The sequence below is a fragment of the Pseudoliparis swirei genome, chromosome 2 (genome assembly GCF_029220125.1).
Source record: "Pseudoliparis swirei isolate HS2019 ecotype Mariana Trench chromosome 2, NWPU_hadal_v1, whole genome shotgun sequence".
Lineage (NCBI taxonomy): Eukaryota > Metazoa > Chordata > Actinopteri > Perciformes > Liparidae > Pseudoliparis > Pseudoliparis swirei.
The window spans coordinates 9,037,360-9,060,798 of NC_079389.1; the positions used below are offsets into that span (position 1 = coordinate 9,037,360).

A 23,439-nucleotide genomic window follows, 5' to 3' on the forward strand; every position below is an offset into this window, starting at 1 on the left:
ATTCCTGACACTGTGGCTTTATTCACAACTTGAGGTGTCCTTTTATTAGTTTGTTTTTCGCCACATTACAACAACAACAATACTTCTCAAATACCATGTGGACACTGCAAGTATGTGATTGGCCCGCTCGGGCCGATTGAGTTTTTTTGTCCTCATTCAAGTTTCCGATGCCGTTAGAGAAAGTTGTGAAGTGGACGCAACATTAAACAAGTTGAAGAACGGTTCGGCCATCTTTTTCATTTCATTTCACGTCTGTAAAAACGTAGGCTCGCAAAACCATCCTCGTCCTCCATCAGTAGAACGTAAACATTGAAGATTGACTCTCGGGGAACCCCTCCAGGGTTGTGATGGTGCCATCGGTGGGTGAAATCAGACACTGAGCTCTGCAATAGGACGGACCTTCTTCATGACAAGCAAGTGAAACTACCGTATGTTAAAGTTAAAACTTGGGCATGGGGATCTGTGGAGCGTAGTCAGTCAGCAGGGACACCATCAGACCCTGGAAGAGGAGACGGTTGTGACGATCAGTAGATGGAGAATCCAACTGGAGGCAAAGAATATTCCATACTACTAGAACACTGCATTAAACTCACCATGATGGTCCACTTTCTATTCTCCGCCTCGGGGAAGACGAGGGAGCGAGAGGAGTAGAATACCTGGTCATCCACCTCCTCCATTTTGCGGGGGAGACAATGCAGGAAGCTCCAGTCTGGTTTGGCAACGCTTCCTGTCTGTAGTGCAAGTGACCCATTTAAAATGAGATATTAGTTTTCAGCTCCTTTGCTTAATATTTACTTGCCAAACACAAAACCACATTCTTATCTACCAAAATAATTACTGTAACCTTTTTTTTCTTCCAGAAAATTCTCTCATGTTTTGTGCAAGACTTTTATTTAAAGCTTGTTTGCGGATTATAAACCAGTCTTGAATTAGTGTTAAACTAGTTTACCATACAAACAATTTGCAGAAGATTAAAATCTAAAAAAAGGAGCATGTTTAAGACCGATTTGCTTTGTTCGGTAAAAGGGACGAAAAAAGAGCCTTTCAGAAAGTAAAAAAGCAGTTGCAGTACATTGTCGGAAAGAGCAAACGTAAAAGAAAAATGACAGATCGAATACTAAATATACACAAAAATATAAACAGGTAAAAAGACAATGCCCTTAGTTACCTGCATTGTAATCTGGTAACCTTTAAAGTCTTTGAGCCTCTTCTTCTTCTCCTCCTCCTGTCCCATGCTCACCCAGGTGTCCGTGACCAAAACATTGCTGCCGTGGGCAGCCTCCATGGGGTCAGAGGTCAAAACAAGCTGGGTGCCGTGCTGAGACAAAACGCGACGTTATGAGTTCATAAAGAAATCCTTTGACAAGAGGTGCGTTTAAAATAATGACACCTGAAGAAGACCTCACTTCTTTGGAGAGTCTTTGTGCCTCTTGAATAACACTCCTGTCTGGCTCGTACCCCTGAGAATTAAAATACAGCTTTAGCTTTGTAGTTTACAAAACCACCAAAGCAACTAGGGGGGGGGGGGGATTTGATGCTCCAGGTTGACTGCATGCATCTGTACCTGCAAGCTACAAAACAAGAATCTACTAGAAAGTAGAAGTTGTGCGCTTAATGAGCGGCTAAATGTACATAACAATATAATATGAGGCAAACCTTCGGCGTAGCAATCCTAAGATGAACTCCCAATTTCGCCGCAGTCATCATGAAGGAGTGGAGGACGTTGTTCCCATCTCCAATCCAGCTCACCGTTAGTCCACTAAGGGAACCGTAATGCTCCTGGGGGGGAGAGTGGTATTTTAGAAAACACCGTCACTGTCATTCACTGGATGGGAATGCAGGACGCGTAGGAGCCGCGGTACCTGCAGGGTGAGGAAGTCCGCCAGAATCTGGATTGGGTGGTAGAGGTCCGACAGGCCGTTGATGATGGGGATGGAGGCCTCCTTTTCCAGCTCCTCCAGTATGGAGTGGCTGTAAACTCGTGCCAAGACAATATCGCAGAGCCCTGAGAGAACCCTGCGAGTGAAGAAATGCTACTTCAGGTTTCTCTTGATAGACAGTCGACACATCAGGAGTGTAAGTATGCAGCCTTGTGCAGAACAACCGATTCATTCCATTGTATTTCCACAAGTGAAAGCATGGTGCATATAACACTCACCTGGCTGTGTCTGTGCTGCTCTCATTCACTCCCAAGTGGATGTCCTGAGAAGTGAGGAAACAGGGGTGCCCACCCAGCAAAGCAAAGCCTGGAATTGGGATATTATGACAACTTTAATTCCCTAAATGGCGCAGCTGGTGCAGCAATACAACAAACACAACCTCATGTAAGCGTTGAAGGGGAGCAGAATGGGGAGAGAGAGGGAGGCCGCTTTGTTCCTGGGATGCACAGAAAGTCGCCTTTCAGCAGTTCTTTTGTGTCCATATTGACAATGATCATCAGCCCAGCTAACAGCGTGAGATAATCTTTTGTTTCATGAATGGTTGAGATTATTAGAAATATGTCACAATCACTATTAGTGCAATTTACACAGAAGATACGTACAATATGCATTTATGAACGAGAAAATATAGGAATGGAAAAAATTCACATTAAATTAACTTCAATTCAGTTTATGTATTATTGCCCAATATTACAAATTTGCCTCAAAGGGCTTTACAATCTGTACACATACGACAACCCTGACCTTTGACCTCACATCGGATCAGAAAAAACTATCAAGAAATAGATATAACTTTTCAAGGGGAAAATTAAGGGAAGAACCCTTCAGGAGAGCAACAGAGGAGGATCCCTCTCCAGGATGGAGAGAAGCATGTGTACATGCACATAGATGCAAATGCACTTGTAGAAGAAAGGTTCATTATAAACATAATAATGATGCATCACCGTAAATATATAATGTCTTTAGAACATTTCCCTGCCTTTCAAAAAACAGTTAAATTATGCGATTGTTACATTATTGGCATTGAAGCACACACACACACAAACCAGTGCAGGTACAGGTAAACAAAACGCACACCTGTTTCTGTGGACATTCTGGTTCTGGTGCTCCTCTTCTCAAATATCATAGCAATCGACTTCCCTTGCAGAAGAGGAAGATACTGCAACAGAAATCAAAGATGTCAACCATTGGATGATCCACGGTAGACACTGAGGACACCTCGGCAGACACGAGCCAGCTACCTGCTTCTCATGCTTGATCCGATGTTTGAGATCCCCCGACACCCACAGCAGCCTCTTGATCTCCTCCGAGCTGAAGTCCTTCAGGGTCAGACAGCTGCGACCCTTTAAATGACCGGAACCCTGCAGGGACGCGGCTCCGATGCTGAGAAGGGAGCGCACGGCACGAGGACACACGGCGTGGAAGTTAGTGACACCTGGACGAGCGACACTCACCGACACAGCTAACGGGACACCAGCAACTTTGTTGTGCTCATTCCGAAATAAAGTTACGTGGAGTTTCTCACCTCAACCCTCGAGACGAAAGAGCGGTCAAGCATTTGAAGACGGTTTTGTTTGCGGAGAGTAGAGCTGACATTGTCGCTGAAGTAAACTGTAACGAAAGCGCAATATGGTGGTGGGGGTGGGGGTATTTTAGTTGACGTGCAACATGAGCAGGAGATTTCAAGGCAGACACGGCAGCGTGGCTACCCGTGACGTCCCCGCACAACCCGGAAGCGGGGCGTGTTTACTTCTCTGTTGTCGGACCGCTGAAAATGGGACGACGAACGATTTTGGGATTATTAATGTCGTAATTTGTAGGGCTACTCACTTTGGGGTTTCAGTTTTATTTCATCTGCAAACAAAATAAAAATAATTCCCGCTATTTTTTAAAGCAAGAAGTTCATGCGTTACTTCGGGATTCAGTCACTATGTTGATTCAGATATTTAGAGTAGTGGGTGGAGATCTCTACACGTTTGGCGATAGTGCGAATGGAAGGCTTGGTCTCCAGGTGGAGCAGCTGGCCAATCACAGAGTCCCTCAGCGGGTGCAAGCGTTTCTGGGTAATGTCACCCAGGTGCGCTGTGGAGGAGAGCACACAGTGGCACTCACAGGTAGGTTTAGGACAGGCACCTGTTACCATTTCTATTTGAAATATATTAGAAGTAGTCATATGATTTACTTTATAAAACCTGTCAAAACCATCATGTGGAAAACGCTCTGTTACAAGTAAGAGTCCTGCATTATAGTTTTACTTAAAAGTATTAGCTAAATATAATAAAAGGTTCACTAGTACAAGTAGTCATTATGCAGACAAGCCTTTTTATTAAATTGTTATCACCAGACCTTCAACATATAAACAGATACAATTATAGAATTTCACAAATAAGAAAACTAAACAACAATAACTAATAAAATAAATACTCAACAAATTGTAAATTTATTAATATTATTTGTTCCCAATTAGTAGCCAGACGTATCCACTCACACCTCTATAACATAAACAATGCACATAAATAATCTAAATATGAAAGAAAATACAACATCAACGTAGTGTTGTGTCCATCTCGCCGTCCCAGAGGATAACGTGTACACGTTCGGCAGAGGTCAGTACGGCCAGCTGGGCCACGGCACGTTTCTGTTCGAAGCGGCTTTGCCAAAACCGCTGGAGCGCTTTGGTAACATTGGCGTCCAACGTGTCGCCTGCGGAGAGAACCACACCGCTGTGATCACAGGTGAGTAACCTCTGGAGCTCTTCTCATTCAACATTTCATAATCCTATAGAGCACAAGGTGACGTCTTTACATGTCATATATTTTAAGACCACCAAGGTAGCAAATTCTCACATTTGAGAATATCAAAACATTACTGAAATAATAAATTAATCAAAATATTTGCAATTTAAGTTTCTTTCGTTCACAAAATCAATTTATTTACTCATCATTGCAGCTCTCAAATGTACTTAAATTAATAAAGAAAAGTCATTATCGTTTTATCCATATATTTACTGTATATATCACTCGGAATATATTTGGGAATACTTTTGACAACCTGCTGAGAAAATAATGTCATATAATAAGAAATATTTCTGGGCCGAATAGTTCCTACTGGTTTGCCTAAATGTACTAAATAGCATTGTATGTGGTATAAATAAGGCATTTCATTAACTCTATGAACTCTGCAGAAGGGTTGTTGTCTTTTGAATAATTGTAACTACATTTTATCTCCAGTAGGAGGCAGTGTTACACCAGCTTGTAGCTCTGCTGCAGTGCCGCTGACTAACCGCTCAGAGGAGCTCCATCAAACGTTTTAGACACTTTATTTGTTGCTTTTACTCTCTTTTCTTTCAGGGAAACTCTGAGGAGCCGTTTGGAGAGATGTTTCACAACCTCCCACGTCTCAACTCCGACTTCCTCAACAGCTCCTGGCAAACGTCTAGAAATATCCAAACCCCTAAAACGCTCTCAAAGGACTTTGCCTCCCCTCCATCGTCATCCCCGAAACCACAATCAGAAGTTAGACTGAGCCCACCGCCATCCCCCAGATCTCCAGTGTTATCCTCTAAGCCAGCAAGCTCACATTCTCAATCGTCAAACACATTTCAGAGTGAATCCTCCACTGCCGCTTCTTCTGAGTCTGAATCCAAAGAGCTGCATTCTCCCTTCCCATCACCAAAGACTATCACTAAACACAGCACCGTAGTATCTCATGAAAGGACTGTAAAAAGAAGACCGTATGGAGCGGCTACCTCCAAAAAGGCCTTGATTGGAGAATCACCTCCGACACCTAAAGAACCCTGCAGACGCTCCGGAGGTATTTCCAATAAACACCTGAGTGAGAATGAGCATCCTGACTCCTAAATCAGGTATTTTTAACCTATGATTTGTATCCAGTGCTGAGCTGAGTTTTCATCTTGTGTTAGAGACTTGTGCACAGCTGTTTCAGTAACCCACTCGTTGTTGGTGTTTGCAGAGGGGGAAACTTGTCAGAGACAAGAAGATGTGGAGGAGACTATCTCTGAGAAAGGATCGGCCTCTGACTGTATGCCAAACATGGTGAGAGAAGTTTGGTTTCTTCTTCATAGAGTAGATAAATGCAATATGTTGTCCATAAAGTCATAAACGCAGAGTCAGTTGAATGCTATTTTTCTCGTTCGGCTTCTTGGTTGTGGTCGACATTATGTGCACTCCAGGGCAGAACGCAGCGATGTTGAACACTCATTGACTTTTCCAGGAAATGTGCATAGGTCAGCATACATACTGTGTGTGCCTGCAGAAACATCTTCCATTTTAATACAACATTGAAGTGATACATGACATTATATTCAGTGTTATGTTTTTTTTCTCATTAATTTGCTTATTTCCCCCCCCCCCCCCAAGAATGTGTCTGATGAATCTCCTCAGAGCAGATTCAGAGATTATGATTGCTTCTGCCAATACACCAATATGTTTGAGCTCCAGCCTCAGATACACTCTACCCTTACCACTACAAGGTCACCAACAAGGCACTACAGGTCACCATCAAGGCACTACAAGGTCACCAACAAGGCACTACAAGGTCACCAACAAGGCACTACAGGTCACAAACAAGGTCACCATCAAGGCACTACAAGGTCACCAACAAGGTCACCAACAAGGTCACCATCAAGGCACTACAAGGTCACCATCAAGGCACTACAAGGTCACCAACAAGGCACTACAAGGTCACCAACAAGGCACTACAGGTCACCAACAAGGCACTACAAGGTCACCATCAAGGCACTACAGGTCACCAACAAGGCACTACAAGGTCACCATCAAGGCACTACAAGGTCACCATCAAGGCACTACAGGTCACCAACAAGGCACTACAGGTCACCAACAAGGCACTACAGGTCACCAACAAGGCACTACAAGGTCACCATCAAGGCACTACAAGGTCACCAACAAGGCACTACAGGTCACCAACAAGGCACTACAAGGTCACCATCAAGGCACCACAGGGCCACGTAGGGAAGCTGCTCACTGAGTCAGACAACTGCTGATGTATTATTATATATTTAATACTATTCTTCTATTCTGTATTATTCCTCGTCAACAAATCTCATTAAAAGACTGAAACCAACGATTCATTATTATCTCAATATTTACGACTTCCTGTCTTCGTCAGCCCCGAGCTTCATTCCTGAAGACACTTTAGTGTCACAAATAGTTTCATTTGTAAAAGCTATCCAGAACAAAAATGTGAGTATTGAGGCAGCCGAGTGATCGAATGCCTGTGTTCATGAAGAGTGGCTCATTTACAGCGGGTACGGAAAGTATTCAGACCCCTTTAAAATGCTCACTCTGTTTCATTGCAGCCATTTGCTAAAATCAAAATAGTTCATTTATTTCTCATTAATGTCACTCAGCACCCCATCTTGAAAAAAACAGAAATGCATGCAAATTTATTAAAAAAGAAAAACTGAAATATCAAATGGACATAAGTATTCAGACCCTGCAATGAAACAGAGAGAACATTTTAAAGGGGTCTGAATACTTTCCGTATATACCCCACTGTATGTGTTGCACTCAACCGTTGTATGATTGATCTTCTATAACATGGTCACAGGATTAAAAAACAAACTTTGTATTCCAATGATTCTTCTTCACCTCCTTTTCTGCTGGAGGCTAATGAAGTTCACTTCTTCCTCCTCCACACAACTCGAAGTCTGACCCGACTCACGCCGACTCAATTTGTCGATTGAACGCTCTTGAGACTTGAAAATGAAGCGCGTGCAGTCCAATGTTCAGATGGAACATTCTCCATCAGAAGCAAACCCTCACCAACTCGTCATCCTCCGCCTTCATGGCGACAGAATCCCTGCACGTCGTTGCTGTCGTGCTTTTAGATGCTGAACTCAAATGTCAAGAAGATACGCAGCTCAGTGTAAGTCTGTGTAAACAACCGTGAAAGACAATACGACTCCACCCAGAGACCATCTTCATCCAACATAATCATCTGTCACATCAAAGTCAAAGCAAAGTGTAACCTGTGGCTCAATTTTAAGAATTTTAACCAAAGTCTATGGATTTTGTCACCAGGTTCAGTTATGGAGCCCAGTGCTTGTGGGAAAAACACAAATAGTTCAGCTTTAAGGGTTTTTACTGAAGTGTCAATAAATCAAGTACACATATTTATAATGAAAAAGAAACTGTCAAAGTCATCATGTTGACTTGTGGGTAGCTTCGCCATCTTCATCTGATACAAATTGGCATCAGCTCAAAAACCTGACTTATACAAAAGGTCACATGAAAACAGTGAAGTCAACACACAAAAACATCTAACAGCAGTAACCAAAAGCGCTGACAGTCAGGGAAATACAAAGGGAAAGAAAAACCCCATGCAATAAAACAAAATGGGGGTCTCGCATTTACACAAAATATGCTCAGCACAGTCCACAACACAAAATTCACTTAAAATTAATGCAAGGTGAAATTGCGCTGCACTCTTCGTTGTCTGCACCCAATCAAAACAAGAAGTGGCCACTCTTGACCCGGATATTTATCAGGACTCGGGTTCTGGGTTGGCAAATTAAAAGATTTGCCTTCCTGAGACAATCAGTGGGTTACAAAAGTCAGAGAACTCTTTGTTCCCCTGACCTCGCATATAAGCCTTTCAGACGTCTCATGACAGCACAGGAGATCTCAAGGTCACGTCTTCTCCTTCCCGTTTCCAGGCGAGACGCTTAGACACCGACCAGCAACCGGAGAGCGCGCACAATTAAACTCTGATTATCGTTCACCGCGTACTCCTGCTGCGTGTGTGTTGAACTGTAGGATGATAATCAAGTGGAGATGGAAATGTCGAGAATCAATTCCAGAAAGTTACTGTGGAACGTTTCAGTGGTTCTGTGTGTGTGTGTGTGTGTGTCATAGCCAGAGAGAGATTGAACCCAAACGCCAACAACGTTTCCACAGAAGATTTAATCCTTTACAGAAAACAAGCCAAACACAGACATGAACTAAACGGTACGATCACCAGGGAACGAGACACAAGTGGACACAATGAGGGCGCGGCTAGCAATCACACAGGAGGAAACAATCAGGACCAGGGCCGATGGGCACAGGGACAGGAAATGCAGAGAAACAGAAGACACGAGAGACAACAGACTTCAAAATAAGACAGGAAACAAGACACAACAACTCTGGATCATGACAGTGTGTGTGAGAGAGTGTGTATCTAAAAGTGATGACCTGGTGCAGGAAGGACCATGTCATGTATATTTACATGTGTTTATTAAGGCTACAATATATAACGTATCTTAAAATGTTTATAAAACATTTATTTTATATAAAAATCACATCCTGGCGAGATTAATACATTTATTGAATGTTCTCCTGATCAACAGAAGCGCCTTAGAAAATAGGCCATTTTTTAACAAATAATATCATGAGTTATTCTCTCCTATCCAAATAATAATTGAAAGACCTATGATATAAATTGCAACTCCTGTATGGGGCCCGGCCCTCAGGCTGTGAACCACGATGTTCTTACTCTGCTTCTTTGTTATACTTCTACTCTACTTTTGGTTAAGGATATATTTTAATCCACTTCATTTATCTGACACTTATAGTAACAAGTTACTTTTTACATTTAAAAAAAAATACATTTGATATGCTTATTATTTATGATGCAGTGGGCCTACTAATCTACCCAGTGGTATATAACATATATAGTAGCATCTCTATTTCAGGACTTCACTATATTTCTACTTGAGTAAAAGTATTTAAATACTTCCACCACTGGGTATGAGTAGCCTACCTCAAACGTGTAACGTGCCCACTGAAGCACATACACGAGGAGCTGTCCGAGGAGAACTGGGAGGACCTCCATAGATCATCGTGTCCATATGTCACAGTTTACCTACAGGGGCTGACGCGCCTGATGCCGGTGACCGGCTGTGTGGATCTGGAGCGGGAGGCGGGCCTCTCGGACAGCAGGAATGCGCTGGAGGTTTTCCTGCGAGCTCATGTTGAAGAGTCCCGCGTCTCGACATGGACATGTGGCCGCTGGTGCTCCTGTTCGTCCCGCTCTGCTTGTGCTCGGCGTACGAAGGTAAGACCCCCGTTACCCCCCTCTCCCTCTCCCCCTCCTCTCTCCCCCTGTAGCCTACATTATGAGGAGATAATCCACCCATTTTATATTGTCTAGCGAGAGACTGATTTCTTGAGGTTGAACTTAAATCAAACTCTTTGTATTGGGTGAATATTCCCCCTCCCACCCCCTCTTTTTTATTGTTGCATCTATTTGAGGCTTTCCCGTTTTTTTGGTGAAATGCGGTGGTGTTTACGCGGAGGGGGGTGGTCGGCGGGGGGAGCGCAGTGCGCGTCTGGGGCACAGAGCTGCTGCTGTGGTCCGAATGAAAGCCCTCTGCCTGTAGTGGAGATGCAGTGTGGGTTACACGTGTGCCCTCCTTTTTATTTATGATTCACAAAGAACGAGCCATTCACCAACTTTTTGTGGTTTAAAACATAGTATTAGTGTCTTATACCAACAGTTAATCATACAATTTATCAGCTGTTATTTTGGTTATCGGTTAATCGACCGAGTCGTTTTTTTTTTCCTCTCGCAAAAATCCCCACATATATCCACATTTCCTGATGTCGCTGTTGCTTCCATCATTCCACATATTTGGGGTTTGAACTGTTGGGTGGCTGAATCAAGACATACGATGACATTACTGAAGACTGCAGGACATTATCTCACTTTTTATTGAAAAGATGATTGATTATTGGTCGTTGAGAAATATGACTGTTGCAGCCTCACACTGAGGGAAAGCATCCAACATAAGAACACGTATAGGCAGCGAGATGGAGGGAGAGAAGAAGCCGGCCCGTATCCTGCAGTGAGGGGCTGACACGACTTCAAAGCTCAAGTCTCAATGGACTATTGTGTGTGTGTGTGTAGTCACAGTGGCAACGTGCCTGTAAATGGTTTGAGAGTGGCTGCTTTATGATCATACAGGCTGAAACATGAACACAAGCTGACAGACTAAAAACTGCCTGTCGAGCCGACACTAGAGACTCCAGTCTGTACGTGTGTCTGTGTTTAAGAGGAGTTTATTTTACAGCGGTGTGTTTACATTTGTTCTGGTGCTCAATAAACCAGCTAAGGGAGAGAGTGTGTGTGTGTGTGTGTGCATGAATCAAAACAGTGCGCCTGAAGGACTCCTTTTGCACCTTTTGGGCTCTCGTATTAAACAGTGGAAATCTTTAAGCTGCGTTCTACATTACGGTTAAAAACCTCTTAAGAAAATAGTCATAAAAGCCTGACCACATTTTCCATGACGATTCTTGTGCTGATGTCAGTCTGGGTGAAGATACGTCCTCCACACTCACGGGAGTAATCTAGGGAAATGCCAGAAAGCGCCATCACTGGAGAACAGTCACTTTGATAAGTGTGACTTTACCAGAAAGAAAGACCGTGACTTACGTATACGTGTAACGACTCGTGTGTAGACCCAAATGCACCCTCGACTCCAGGGATCCTTCGAACTTATATTCCACACTCTGGAAACGGCAGGCAGAGTAGCAACAGGACGAAGGGCTGGTAGGTTCTCGGGGAGTTGGACTAGCGGGTTAACCAGGGACAGGCAGGGTCGGCGACAGGAAATCCGTCTCGAAACAAGTGCTGGAGAGTCTGGCATAGAAGAGGAAGAACAATCTGGCAAGGTCTGTGTGTGTGTGTGAGGCAGGAGACTATATAGGGATTTGATTAGTGATCAAAGACAGGTGTGTGAACAGGTGAAGGAAGTCAGACTGACGAGGTGGGAGTGAGGAGGGTGTGGAGCTGAAACTGTGACATATACGCATCCATCACGAGCGACATCACTCTTGTCTGGACAATGTGTCGGCCCTATGTTAACTCTGGGAACTCCAGAGTCAGCGAACCCTGTTGTACACAGTCCTTTGGTCCATTGTTAATGCAAATATATTGATGTGAGCAGCACCAGGAGCAGACAGATACGTGCCATATTAATTGAGCTGCGTGCTATAATGAGTTTTTAATTGTGAATCTGAATACTGAACACTTTCTAAATAACTAATTCCCAATTAACCCCACTGCCAACCCTTATTATAGCGCTTCATCCTACGCAAGCATAGCGGTGGAGCCTTATGCTCATGCATAACAAGTATGCAAACAACATTTAGAAATAAATAGTGTTGAAATGAAACATCAGTTATGATTATAACACAGTGGAGATCGGTGGGCCATTACGGTGACCACTTAGCAACTGTCGTATAGCTCATTGTAAAGCATTAATAGATATAAAAACAGCAGCGGCCATTTGTTCCTCAGGGTTAGAAACTGTTGACGTGTGCAAGAAACCAGCAGCTGAGCTGCTGGTTTCAGCTGGAATGGGACAGAAAGCAATTATGTAATGGATATGTAATGGATATGTAATGGATATGTAATCGTAGCCCGTCAAATTGAGCGATAAAGAATCCCCATTCTGTTCCCCTGCTCTCTCCAGCTCTGTTAGCCTGTAGCTACTTCGACACTTACCGGGAACGAGCTTCCACATAACGACGGTTTGTATTACAGAGCTGCAGAAAACTGCTAATTGGGCAATCGGGCTCTGTAATTTAAAGTCAGTACGATGAGCTTCTACGTTTCCTGCACAACCAACATTTCTATGTCTTTCTCGCTCTAGACTTAATTTGAAGTAGATTACAGGTGTCAAACACATCGTTTTATGTGGCCCCTGGTGGCGTTAAAGACACACGCTCACCCTTTCTTAAAGAAATTGAAGAAAAATATCCTGTGCTTTTATTTTGAAGGTTTAAGATTAAATGGATTTATGTTATAATATTAGAGACATTTCCTTATGTACAATATTTCTACACTCCAAATAAATAATAATCAAATGCAAAGAGAGTTATTTAACAATATGTTCGGGGAGTTTATAAAGTGTTTCCGGCCCTTTAAGAAGGCAGCCATGATGCTGATTTGGCCCACGGTGAAAATGAGTTTGACACCCCTAAAGTAGATGAACAGGAATGTGATGCCTAGCTGCTGACCCCCCCCCCCCCCCCCCTCTCATCATCAGATCACAGTTTATTTTCCCGGACTTGATTGAATCTGGAGCGCTTTCATCAAAGACTAACCAGGCTCAGGAAATTCAATTCCAAGGCAGGGATGCAGCGCAGCGTCCGGCTCGTATATCCAGGAAACAAAAAGCTTGTGTTTTGTTTCGCCTGCTTCATACGGGGAGATGTTGCTCTGAGTGTCCTCTGAAGTCTCTTGTTGTCTTGGTTACTTTGGAGAAGGAAGAAGTCCATAAGAAACAGTTCAAGATGGTTAACAATACACAATTCACACATATACGAGGGCTGCGGTCTGTCTTGCGTGTTGTTGTGTTATTGTTGACATATTTCTTGTTCAGTAGATGAAACAACTGAATATTTCTACAGACAATTATTTTTGGGAAACCAACGATAACTGTTCTCTGTAATATTTTTGTTCTATTTGATATACACTGGAGGCTAGTGGGGCCCAATCACTTTAGAGATATTTATAATGGAGTTTAGGGCTTTTTCTTTGCCTGTAAGAGTGATATTTAATCAATACTCTTAAGATGTATTCATTATGGATTATACAGCAAATGCTCCGGCTTTTTAAAATTAGTTTTCTGCATCTGAGTTGGATTTGGCTGAACTGAACTGAAATGACATAACAGGACGGACTACCAGTTCCGTATGGAAATAATATGAATAATATTCTGGATAAAAATGTCTAATTGTTCTCTCACTCCGTAAATGTTTGTCATTTGGGTTGCTCTATCTTTGTCTTAGTCGTTATAGATTTGTGTTATTTTACTTGTTTAGTGTTTGTTGTGGATATGAATTGATGAGGTTATACATTCTAGGTAAGTCACATGGTTATTACAGGCGGTTACAAAATATACATGACTGTGACAGTTATGTGATTATGCTTGTTGTCTTCAAATAAAAGTATACTGTAGCTGACGGGTGGCACAAGCATTCAAACAGTGAGGATGATATCAATGAGGTTAAAATAAGGACAGCATGTGAGCATCGTTTCCTGTGAATCCCTCATGGATGTGAAGGCAACTTAAATCCAGAGCAGAAATGGTGGACTCCGACTCTAAATACATGAAATAGTTATCGCAGGAAGAAAACAACAAGACTATCATCAACAGTTTCATGAAAATCATAAGGTCTATCACTTAGTTTCATAAGGTGATTTATGTCTGGAAAAAAGAGAGTAAGTAAATCATCGTTTTGTGATCTCACAGCCAATCACAAACAAGTGGCTCCTATTTGCTGTGATGCAACTTCTTGTGTCTTGTTTGCACGGAATGGCTGCAAGATGTCTGCATCACTTTTCTGGCGCCCAAACTAATGTTCAGTTGGGAAGACACACACACACACACACCTGTAATTAGTTTCCCATACTTTTATCTTTCTCTTCTTCCCTTCCTCCCTCCATTAAGAAGCATAAATAGAAGTGTTCCCACTAGACAGCTAAATCTGATTTAGTAAGTGGGGTTTTCTTTGTAAAATCTATGCTGTGCGATCTGACTGAAAAAAACTAAAAACCTGTGTAAGTGTGTGTGTGTGTGTGTACGTTTTATATGACTTGTGGGATTTGGGTTCCTGAAAGCTTTTATTAAAGTGAGAGAAAAGCCATGATGTGGAATGGAGGGAACAGGAAGTGAGACGTGCTCTTCGCATCGGGTTCAATGACCAACATGCGGCTGGCATACGAAGCTGAAGGAGGCTCGAACACTCCTCTCTTGAAGATCCTGAACAGAGGACACATTCACACTGGGGTTCATAACATCCGGGGGCTGAACACCCTTCCCCCTACTTTAACCCCTTCATCACCCATTTCCTCTTTCCTCTCTGTTTTTACTGCTTCCCTTTTCCTCAAATAATTCTGCTTGCTCATCACAATTCCTCCTCACATTTGCCCTTTTAGGCCTATATCAGTGAGCCACTCTACTTAAAATGGTAAGTGTGATGTGTGGGAGCTTGTTTTGGAACAAAAAGTTTCAAAATAGTTTCACTCCTTCCATTTTTAACAAACACAGTAAAAGAAGAGAAAGAAGAAAAAAAACACTACCGGATTAAGAAGAATGAATACGTGTGTTCAACAGATTCATTTCCCAAACCAGCTAGAAAAAGAGAGGATCTCTTGTGGATCATTCCTTGTGCATGTGGTTTGTCCAAAAGATCCCCCCTAGAGTCTGGTTCAGATGAAAAGTTAAGCAATATTTGTAAGCCTTTTCTTGTGCTGTTTACAACGAAAAAAATGTAACAAAATAAAAAAACTGGCAAAGAGGTCAGCCCAGGACAACGCTTTCAAACATTGCTTCACATCTTGGATGCAGCTCTTGTCGATGTATTAGTTGCTTCTTCTTCTTCTTCTTTTCTTCCATCCCCAGGGTCAGGCCAGTATGCAAATGGAGGCGATGAGGACTGGTATTCAGGTAAAAGTGACTACATACACATCCATGAGAATAACGTCACGGTGAAAGGGCAACGAGCGTCATTATCTATTATCTAGATACTAGAGAGAGATGAAATCCTTCAGATTTGTGAATACAGCACCCGATGAAGCTGGAGGACCGTTAGTCTGCATCCTCACCAGCGCTGAATGATCGGAGACAGGAGGGCAAAGGACGAATAAATAAGTCAAAGCAAAACTATGAACAAAGTTTTTTGCCGCCTGAGGTCCAAACACACACCTCTGACTTATGAGACCGCTCTGCCAGCTGCTACGTCCGCTTGTAACTACGCCCCCCTCCGAGCTAACAGTGCGTAGGCAGTCGCACCAAATCACATTTGATTGAATTACTAATAATATTATTTTCACTGTGTTTTTAAAGAGACATACATTAACTGTATTTAGTCCGGCCTTTTTTGGGAACTGACTCAGTTGCGTGAAAGTCGCTTCCAGCTTTAGATTCGGGGTCAGCGAGACACGGAACATTATCGCCGAGGCCAAACCAAACTGTGTAAAAGCTCAAATGTAGTATTATTTTCTCTTACTCAAGGGTTGTGGAAACTTTGCCAACACACACACACAGAGAGAGAGAGAGAGAGGGAGAGGCAGCCAGAGAGGCTCTGTGTCATGAATACTCATTTCTATTCCAACTGGAAATGAGCCCAAACTGGTGTGTTTTCTCTCCAAGTGTGTGCAATACATGTGTGTTGATGCGAGGGCTCGTCTTTACTCAGAAGGAAATCAATTGCAGATTTAGATTTCCCCTCATTAAAATAAGCCCCTCGTACTTGTCATACAACAGAGGTGCTGAAGGCAAATGCGATTGTTCTCATAAGTATCAAAGGACTTGTCTTCATAATTACCAGACAGACACCACGATGGTATCGACTTCCCAATTGAACTATTCCAATTAGGAGTAAAACTAATCTAATTTTGACAGACCAACTCCAGGGATAGCACAACAAACAGCTGACATCAGTAGTGTGAAAAGTATATAAAACTCTACCGATGTGGAGGTTTCGCACACTATCTTTTAAACCTAAGTGGTTTCTTCACAGTAGCACATGTCTTTATCTCAAGCGAGTCTATCTCCTCTGCCTCACGAGATACTCTTGGATTATGGAAAGTTGCAGATAAGGTAAAAAGAAATCCTCCGTATCACTCAAACAATGGGAGAGTTTTCACATGTTCAGTCTTTCGTGGCTATTATAGTCTTCAGGTAATGTGTTCATAATCTCTCACTCCAATGTCTCACCATAAAAATAACATCTAATCGCCTTGAGGCTGTGAAGGAAAGGTCACTGCATTGTCTTCCCTCCGTTATTAGGGATCCCGTGGTGTGCGCCCATTAAGGTGAAGCATGGGGACGTGAGCTGCCGTACACCCAGAGGAGAGCACTACAGGAACGTGATGGGGACTCGCTGCAAGATCCGCTGCAAGCAGGGATACGAGTCCCCGAGCTCTGAGGTGGTGTGCATGGCCAGCAAGCACTGGTCCTCTAACTACGCCTGCCGAGGTAAAAAACAGACATCTACACATGCATATATATCAATTTATATATTGATATATATTATATATATAATATATAACTATATATCTCTATATATACTATATATATATATATATATATATAATATATATATATATATCTATATATATATATATATATATATATATATATATATATATATATATATATATATATATATATATATATATATATATATATATATATATATATATAATATATATATATATACACAGTATATATATAGTTCTATATCTATATATATATATATATAATATGCACGTACCTGACGTACCATACTAGGTTTTGGGATTCCTGATAGTAATTCATTATTTTTTTAACAAGTTCATTCTTGTCCATGAAAATATCAGTCCACTTGCTCTCATTGTCTTCAGCCTTGAACCACATGTGACTGTCTACATCTAAGGTGGGAATGTGTTTTTCTTCTATCCTAAATTAAATCTTCCCGATGTTAAGGATTTTTTTTTTATTGATTAATGTTATAACAACAAATTTGTAAACGACTACGTGGATTACTCTCGTCGACCTCTATTCTCTGCAGGGTGTGGAAGTCTCTTTGAAAACAGTATTTACACCATAGCAGACTAAATCCCCCCGTGGTAAATGCACTTCCTGTAAGGTGGGGCGATACATGACAGAAAATAGTGTGTACAAAGCCAGAAAGCAAATTGTTTATAGCTGCTATATGAGTGGCCACATTGGGGATGCAAAGGTCTGACAATCACTTTGTATAAAGCCTCCTGACCCCTTCAGTACATCTGTTGCATCACCTTGGATAAATTCCATTTACCAAGAACACATTGCATCCAGCGAGTCATCCTTAACTCAAAGCCCTTTAACTCTGACAGAGATCCGCTGCCCCAAGCTGGACATGCCGGCTAACGGCGGCTACAAGTGTTCGGACGGCTCCTACTTCAACTCTCGCTGTGAGTTCTTCTGCTCGCCCGGATTCAGTCTGAAGGGACAGAAGACGGCGACGTGCCATTACACCAAGGCTTGGAGCGCCGGAGTCCCCACTTGTGTTGGTAAGACTGTGTGTGTGTGTGTGTGTGTGTGTGTGTGTGTGTGTCGGGATTTTCTGCATTATTTCATTTTCCATAGAGGCGGAAAAACTCATGTAACAGGTCATTATTTGCATACGGCATATACCGTGAGCTGCAGTCGACAGTGCACTCCTCATAATATACGGTTGTATGATTGATGTTTGGGGTGGAAAAACAAGCTTAGAGATACGGCTTGTCTCTCATCACCAGAAAAAGCTTTTACAGAGGCAGGCTGAGCCTGAAAATGACTCAGCTTTTCAAGCAAGGCCGAGCTTTATGCTCTGCACTCTGATTATAGAACTGGCTGAATGGTGTTGTGACCTCGGTGACGGCAGACAATCACTGCACCACAGCCATCACAACGTGACCAATGCTCTCAGTGAAGTGCAATCAAGTCTCTTAAGAGACATGATTTACTTGCTTTGTCTCTTTGAAACCTCCTAATACTTCAAAACTGTTAGAAGAAAGCGGTTTCACAGCGTCCCCGATCATGAGACATTCAGTGCTCGCGGAGAATGAATAGTGCAGGTGTTTTTTTGGAACATGGCGCTACAGGAATGCATCGTGTTGGGAGCTGCTATTTTGATTTTAGTGGTAATTTTCTTGTTAATATTTACCATTTGTTAAAGTCTTGTCCTGCTCTGGCATATGGAGTTTACACTTCCTGTTCCACATTCATGCTTGTTCTTAAGTGTGTTATTTTGTTCTCTCTCTCTCTCTCTCTGTGTAGATATAGATCCTCCAAAAATCAAGTGTCCTAATCTGAAGGATAAGTGGGCAGAACCAGGAAAACTAACAGCGAGGGTGACCTGGGACACATCAGAGGGTGTGGACACTGCGGATGGCATTCTCACAGAGTCAGTCTCATCTCCTCCACCCTTTTAAGCTTTTTTTTGCTTTAATGGACCCACTCTGTTTTGGGTTATTATCAATCTCTGAATAGGGAGATCACAGTGAGATATTAAAACAGAGTTTCTCTTTTGACAGTGTTATCCTGAAAGGGAAATCTTCAAAATCAGACTTCCCAGAGGGGCTCCATAAGATGTCCTACACTGTGTTGGATCGTGCGGGGAACAAAGGATCATGTCGCTTCAGTCTCAGAGTGCGAGGTGAGCGATAAAAAGCTTTTTTGATCATTTTGTGGAGGAGGATTTTCGGCAACACTGTATTTTATAAGGGTTATTTCCAGGAAATAAGGAAAGATGGAGGCTGTAATGCTTCTACTTGTATCAAATGTATTTCTAGTGTTAGCTGCATGTCTTCTTCTCAGTGCACAGCAGTTCAAGTCTTTGAAAAAAATAATAATAATTGAGTTCAGGCAATAGTATGGAGAATAAAAGGAGATTTTCTCTCATTGAAATTCCAATAATTTCCTGATAATTAGAACCAATTGCTTTTTGTCACTTCTATTGAGCCAAACTGATATCTGCTGCAGCCTGGCTGAAAACCAATTTAATCCTCTGAAGCAAAATCCAATTTCGTGGGAATATGTAGACACACAGAAATCTTTTTTGATTTACTTCAACGCCTCCTCGCTGCCTGTCATTGTGCGTCTCTCTCTCTCTTTGTGTGCAGTGCGGCGCTGCAGCCCCCTGTTTGCCCCGGACAACGGTTACATGAAGTGTGACAGTGACGGAGACAACTACGGCGCCACTTGTGAGTTCATATGCACCGGTGGCTACGAGCTGCGGGGCAGCGCTGCCCGAGTGTGTCAGTACGGACTCACCTGGTCTGGCTTAGACACCACCTGTGCAGGTAACACACACACACACACACACACACACACACACACCGAAATCTAAGTGCAACAATCATATATCTTTTATTTACTTATTTTGTATTCCTCTTGAAAAATAATGATTTGTAATGGCAGAGTTGCAATATGATTCAACGTTAACTTTATTTCTTTCTGGTTCACGTTGTTTAATGGACTTAAGACATTTCGTACGTTGTTGTTTCTAGTTCGTCGTCTAACTTCCATGCATTCATACATTTTATTTCAAGCTGCTTACCTCATTCCCTTGAGCAAGCTGCATCCTTGCTTTGAGCAAATTAAAATGTAATAATATGTATTAATGCCTTACAGTCTTATGGGATTACTCCCAGTACTGCAGCATTGGGATTAATTTGGAAAGACACAATACAATATTTATCCAAATTTATTTTTAGGGTTCTGTTTGAGATTAAAACATATCTGTGATAATTTTCCATTTGTATTTACTTTTACATCACTAACAGGACATTGTCCAATCTGGCAACACAGACATATTATTTTATTTTTTTAGGACGAGTATTCACTCACACAACAAAGATAATCAAAAAAATGCGAGTTATTTTTTATTTGTGCTGTCTGGTGTCCGCCAACACAACAGTCCCGTGTTACCTGGTTCCACGTGAGAGGAGAAAAGGGTCCACCTGCACCATCGCTCTATTAAAATTATTAATTCTGAACGTCTATCTCTTGAATTTCTGTTTCTGTGGGGAAAAAGTAGCAGAGGGGAGGGACTGTGTTGCAAGTTTACTTTGGTTGAGAACATCTGCTCAGCAGACCGAAAGCCTCCGATTACGTAACATCTCGCTGTGTTGAATTACATCTCGTATTCTTGTGCCGTGCGTCACATCTTGTCCTATCACTTAATGGTGCATTCAATGTCATCACAGCCATGAACATTAACGTGGGAGTGCGTACAGCTGCCGCGCTGCTGGACCAGTTCTATGAGAAACGACGGCTCCTCATTATCTCGGCTCCGACTGCTGCCAATCACAATTACCGCTTCCAGATGACGAACCTACAGGTGAGGAGCGACTCGCAGGGACAACTCGGGCTGCAGGTAACCGAGTGAGGCAGTCAAAGCTGTCGTGATGTGTTTGTGTGTCTTTTGCCGCTCACGAAGAGGACTGCAGTGTGATCGTGTGTTTGATTTGCTCTTTCGCTTTGCTGCGTAAGTGGGACAAAGCAGAGAGACGAATGGATAGGAAGGGAGGGTGGTGTGTGTGTGTGTGTGTGTGTGTGGGGGGGGGGGGTCGAGGCACTGATTAAATGATACTGGCACCGGCTTTGATAAGGTTTATTCTGGGGCTGGATGTTTCCACGCCTCGCCAGAAACCTTTAGATCTGTCTTTAGACACCTGACCTTTCAAAGTGACACGTTATCAGCTGAAAGACAAGACTTTGTTAAATGGTCACGACCAACCGGAGCGATCAGCCCTGGAATCTGTCATGTTGTGGGTTGTTTGTGCTATTCAGAGCAGAATAATTAGTTTATTCATTGATAATTCAATCAAAAAGTGACATTTGCTGTTTTGTACCCTTGGTATAGTATTTATTTGGCGTTTGGACAAAACAAGAACCTTTCCTTGTCATCTTTGTGAGTTAAATGACCTTTTTAGAAGTTCTTAACATTGTGTGTACTCCTTTTATCTTATTATACAATCTAGAATCTGTCCATATACAAATATTATTCCTTTCCAAATGTTGAATTGCTGTTGAAACTCTTCAGCAGATACAAGGGAAAACGGCATTCTAGGTATAAACTCTCCACATACATTATTATGTACAATGAAGTTATAGATCCTCTGTGTTAATATCCTTCTTTTGCCTGCATAGAAATCAATAACAAAGCTATAAAAATGCAAAATGTATCGATTTCTCTCCGTATCTTCCTCTCAGCACGCCCAGTGTGGACTGGACCTGAGGCACGTCACAGTAATGGAGCTGGTGGGGACTTACCCAGCACAGATTGGCCGGATTCGACACAGGATGCTCACTCCATTTATGTCCCTGCAGCTCAGGTACACACACACACACACACACACACACACACACACACACACACACGGACACACGTTAAATGTTTTGGGCTTGATATTACTGCTGCGTTATTGTGTATGTTGCATTTTAATCCAATAGATTTGAAAGGTTGAGCTAATGTAAACTCATTTATATGCAGATGGGTAGTTTAATGTGCAGCAATGCATCATGTGCTCTAAGATGTTTTCAGTATTGTGATGATGCATTTTGCAGCGAATCCAAGAGGCTTTTTAAAATAGTTTACTCAACTCAAGAAGTAGGACAGTGTTCTCAACACATAAATGAACTCTTCAACCTTTATGAGTTCATCACAGACGTTCCACATGAACACATCTGGAGATACGCGGTTTCCACTGGACCGTAAATAGATCTCTGAGCATTTAGCTGTCAGACGAATGTAAAAAGTACATCATTGAACACCAGTACACAGCATATGTACTTAAGTACTTGAGTAAATGTTACTTTCCACCACTGCTGCTCACTGAGCTGATGTGTGTTTCCTAGGTTACAGCTTCTGATTCCTCAACGGTCTTTCCAAATGGTGCTGTTAGACAAGCAGGGCACGGACAAGCAACGCTACCCGTTCCCGATTACAGCGGCTGAATTATTCACCACCATCGACACCTTCCCCCTCCGCAAGGACGAGATGGTGCTCCAGCAGGGAGCTGGCCAGACCTGCCAATCATAAAACACCGACTGTCAGCCATCTTGGATCCTTCTCCTCCTCAGTCACAGCAGACAGATCTCCTTTTTTGTATCCTCTCATGTCCCACACGCCTCCCTGAACTCATCCCGTCCTGTTTCCAGAAGGTGTGTGTGTGTGTGTGTGTTGATCTGTTGACGCCTGAAAGAGGTCACCAAAGGGAATGGGTCACACAGTATATTACAATCATATTGATTCCTGTGTCCTCTGTAACTGCATCTGTTGTTTTATTATTCATAATATTTTCAAAGCAAAATATGTTTCACTATATTGTACAAAAAGAATTTTTACTTCATGAGCTGGCGTGTTCACTCTTCGCCTGGCTAATATTTATATCTCACGTCTTTTAATGATGTCCACTCTTTGGAATAATGTGTGGGTGTTAAGTATACAGGACACTGATGCTCTGATTAAATATGTCTATCATTGAGGGCGTGATCTTCAGTGTGTCGATGTGAGTGCAAGAGACATGTGTGGTCCTCTGAGGACAAAAGAAAAGAAAGAAATTGAAGAAGGGTGAAAGGAAATGTAGGAGTTTACAATCTGCATTCTTACTGCTGGATACGGCTAAATCCTACACACCCCTCCTTTAAATCGTGTTCTTGTCCAAATAACCATTGGCATCATGCGTCAGTGTTGGTCTTTAAAGAAATCGTTTAACATGTTTGGGAATACCAAAAGTTAGATTCAGAAGATCAATACCATCTTCACGTCTGAGGGGTAAATATAACGCAATAGCCAACAACTAGCTTAGCATAAGGCTGGCTATGTTCCAAGGTAACAACATCAACACGCTGGTTGTTTGTGTTCTTTCTTTTCAGACTTTCCACTCGTCTTGTAGGTTAATGACGCAGATTATGCCTCAGGATAAACGAGTCCAAATCTAATTGCATCTGTCC

General features: G+C 42.3%; 2 protein-coding genes across 2 annotated transcripts; one reads left to right on the forward strand and one right to left on the reverse strand.

Annotated features, from left to right (window-relative positions):
• Positions 1 to 17: 17 nt before the first annotated feature.
• On the reverse strand, positions 18 to 4,246 carry otc (ornithine transcarbamylase). Its single transcript, XM_056426938.1, has 10 exons — positions 3,466 to 4,246; positions 3,182 to 3,323; positions 3,018 to 3,099; positions 2,159 to 2,246; positions 1,863 to 2,016; positions 1,657 to 1,779; positions 1,407 to 1,460; positions 1,169 to 1,318; positions 594 to 731; positions 18 to 499 (listed from the first exon to the last, which is right to left on the reverse strand). Exons 1-10 carry the CDS (start codon positions 3,534 to 3,536, stop codon positions 440 to 442), a joined length of 1,062 nt encoding a protein of 353 aa, XP_056282913.1. The 5' UTR covers positions 3,537 to 4,246; the 3' UTR covers positions 18 to 439.
• Positions 4,247 to 9,888: 5,642 nt separating this feature from the next.
• Positions 9,889 to 22,968, forward strand: srpx (sushi-repeat containing protein X-linked). Its single transcript, XM_056426926.1, has 10 exons — positions 9,889 to 10,016; positions 15,373 to 15,417; positions 16,762 to 16,950; positions 17,832 to 18,008; positions 18,757 to 18,883; positions 19,014 to 19,135; positions 19,602 to 19,781; positions 20,688 to 20,821; positions 21,697 to 21,818; positions 22,342 to 22,968. The coding sequence occupies exons 1-10, from the start codon at positions 9,956 to 9,958 to the stop codon at positions 22,523 to 22,525; spliced, it is 1,341 nt and encodes a 446-aa protein (XP_056282901.1). The 5' UTR covers positions 9,889 to 9,955; the 3' UTR covers positions 22,526 to 22,968.
• Positions 22,969 to 23,439: the final 471 nt, after the last annotated feature.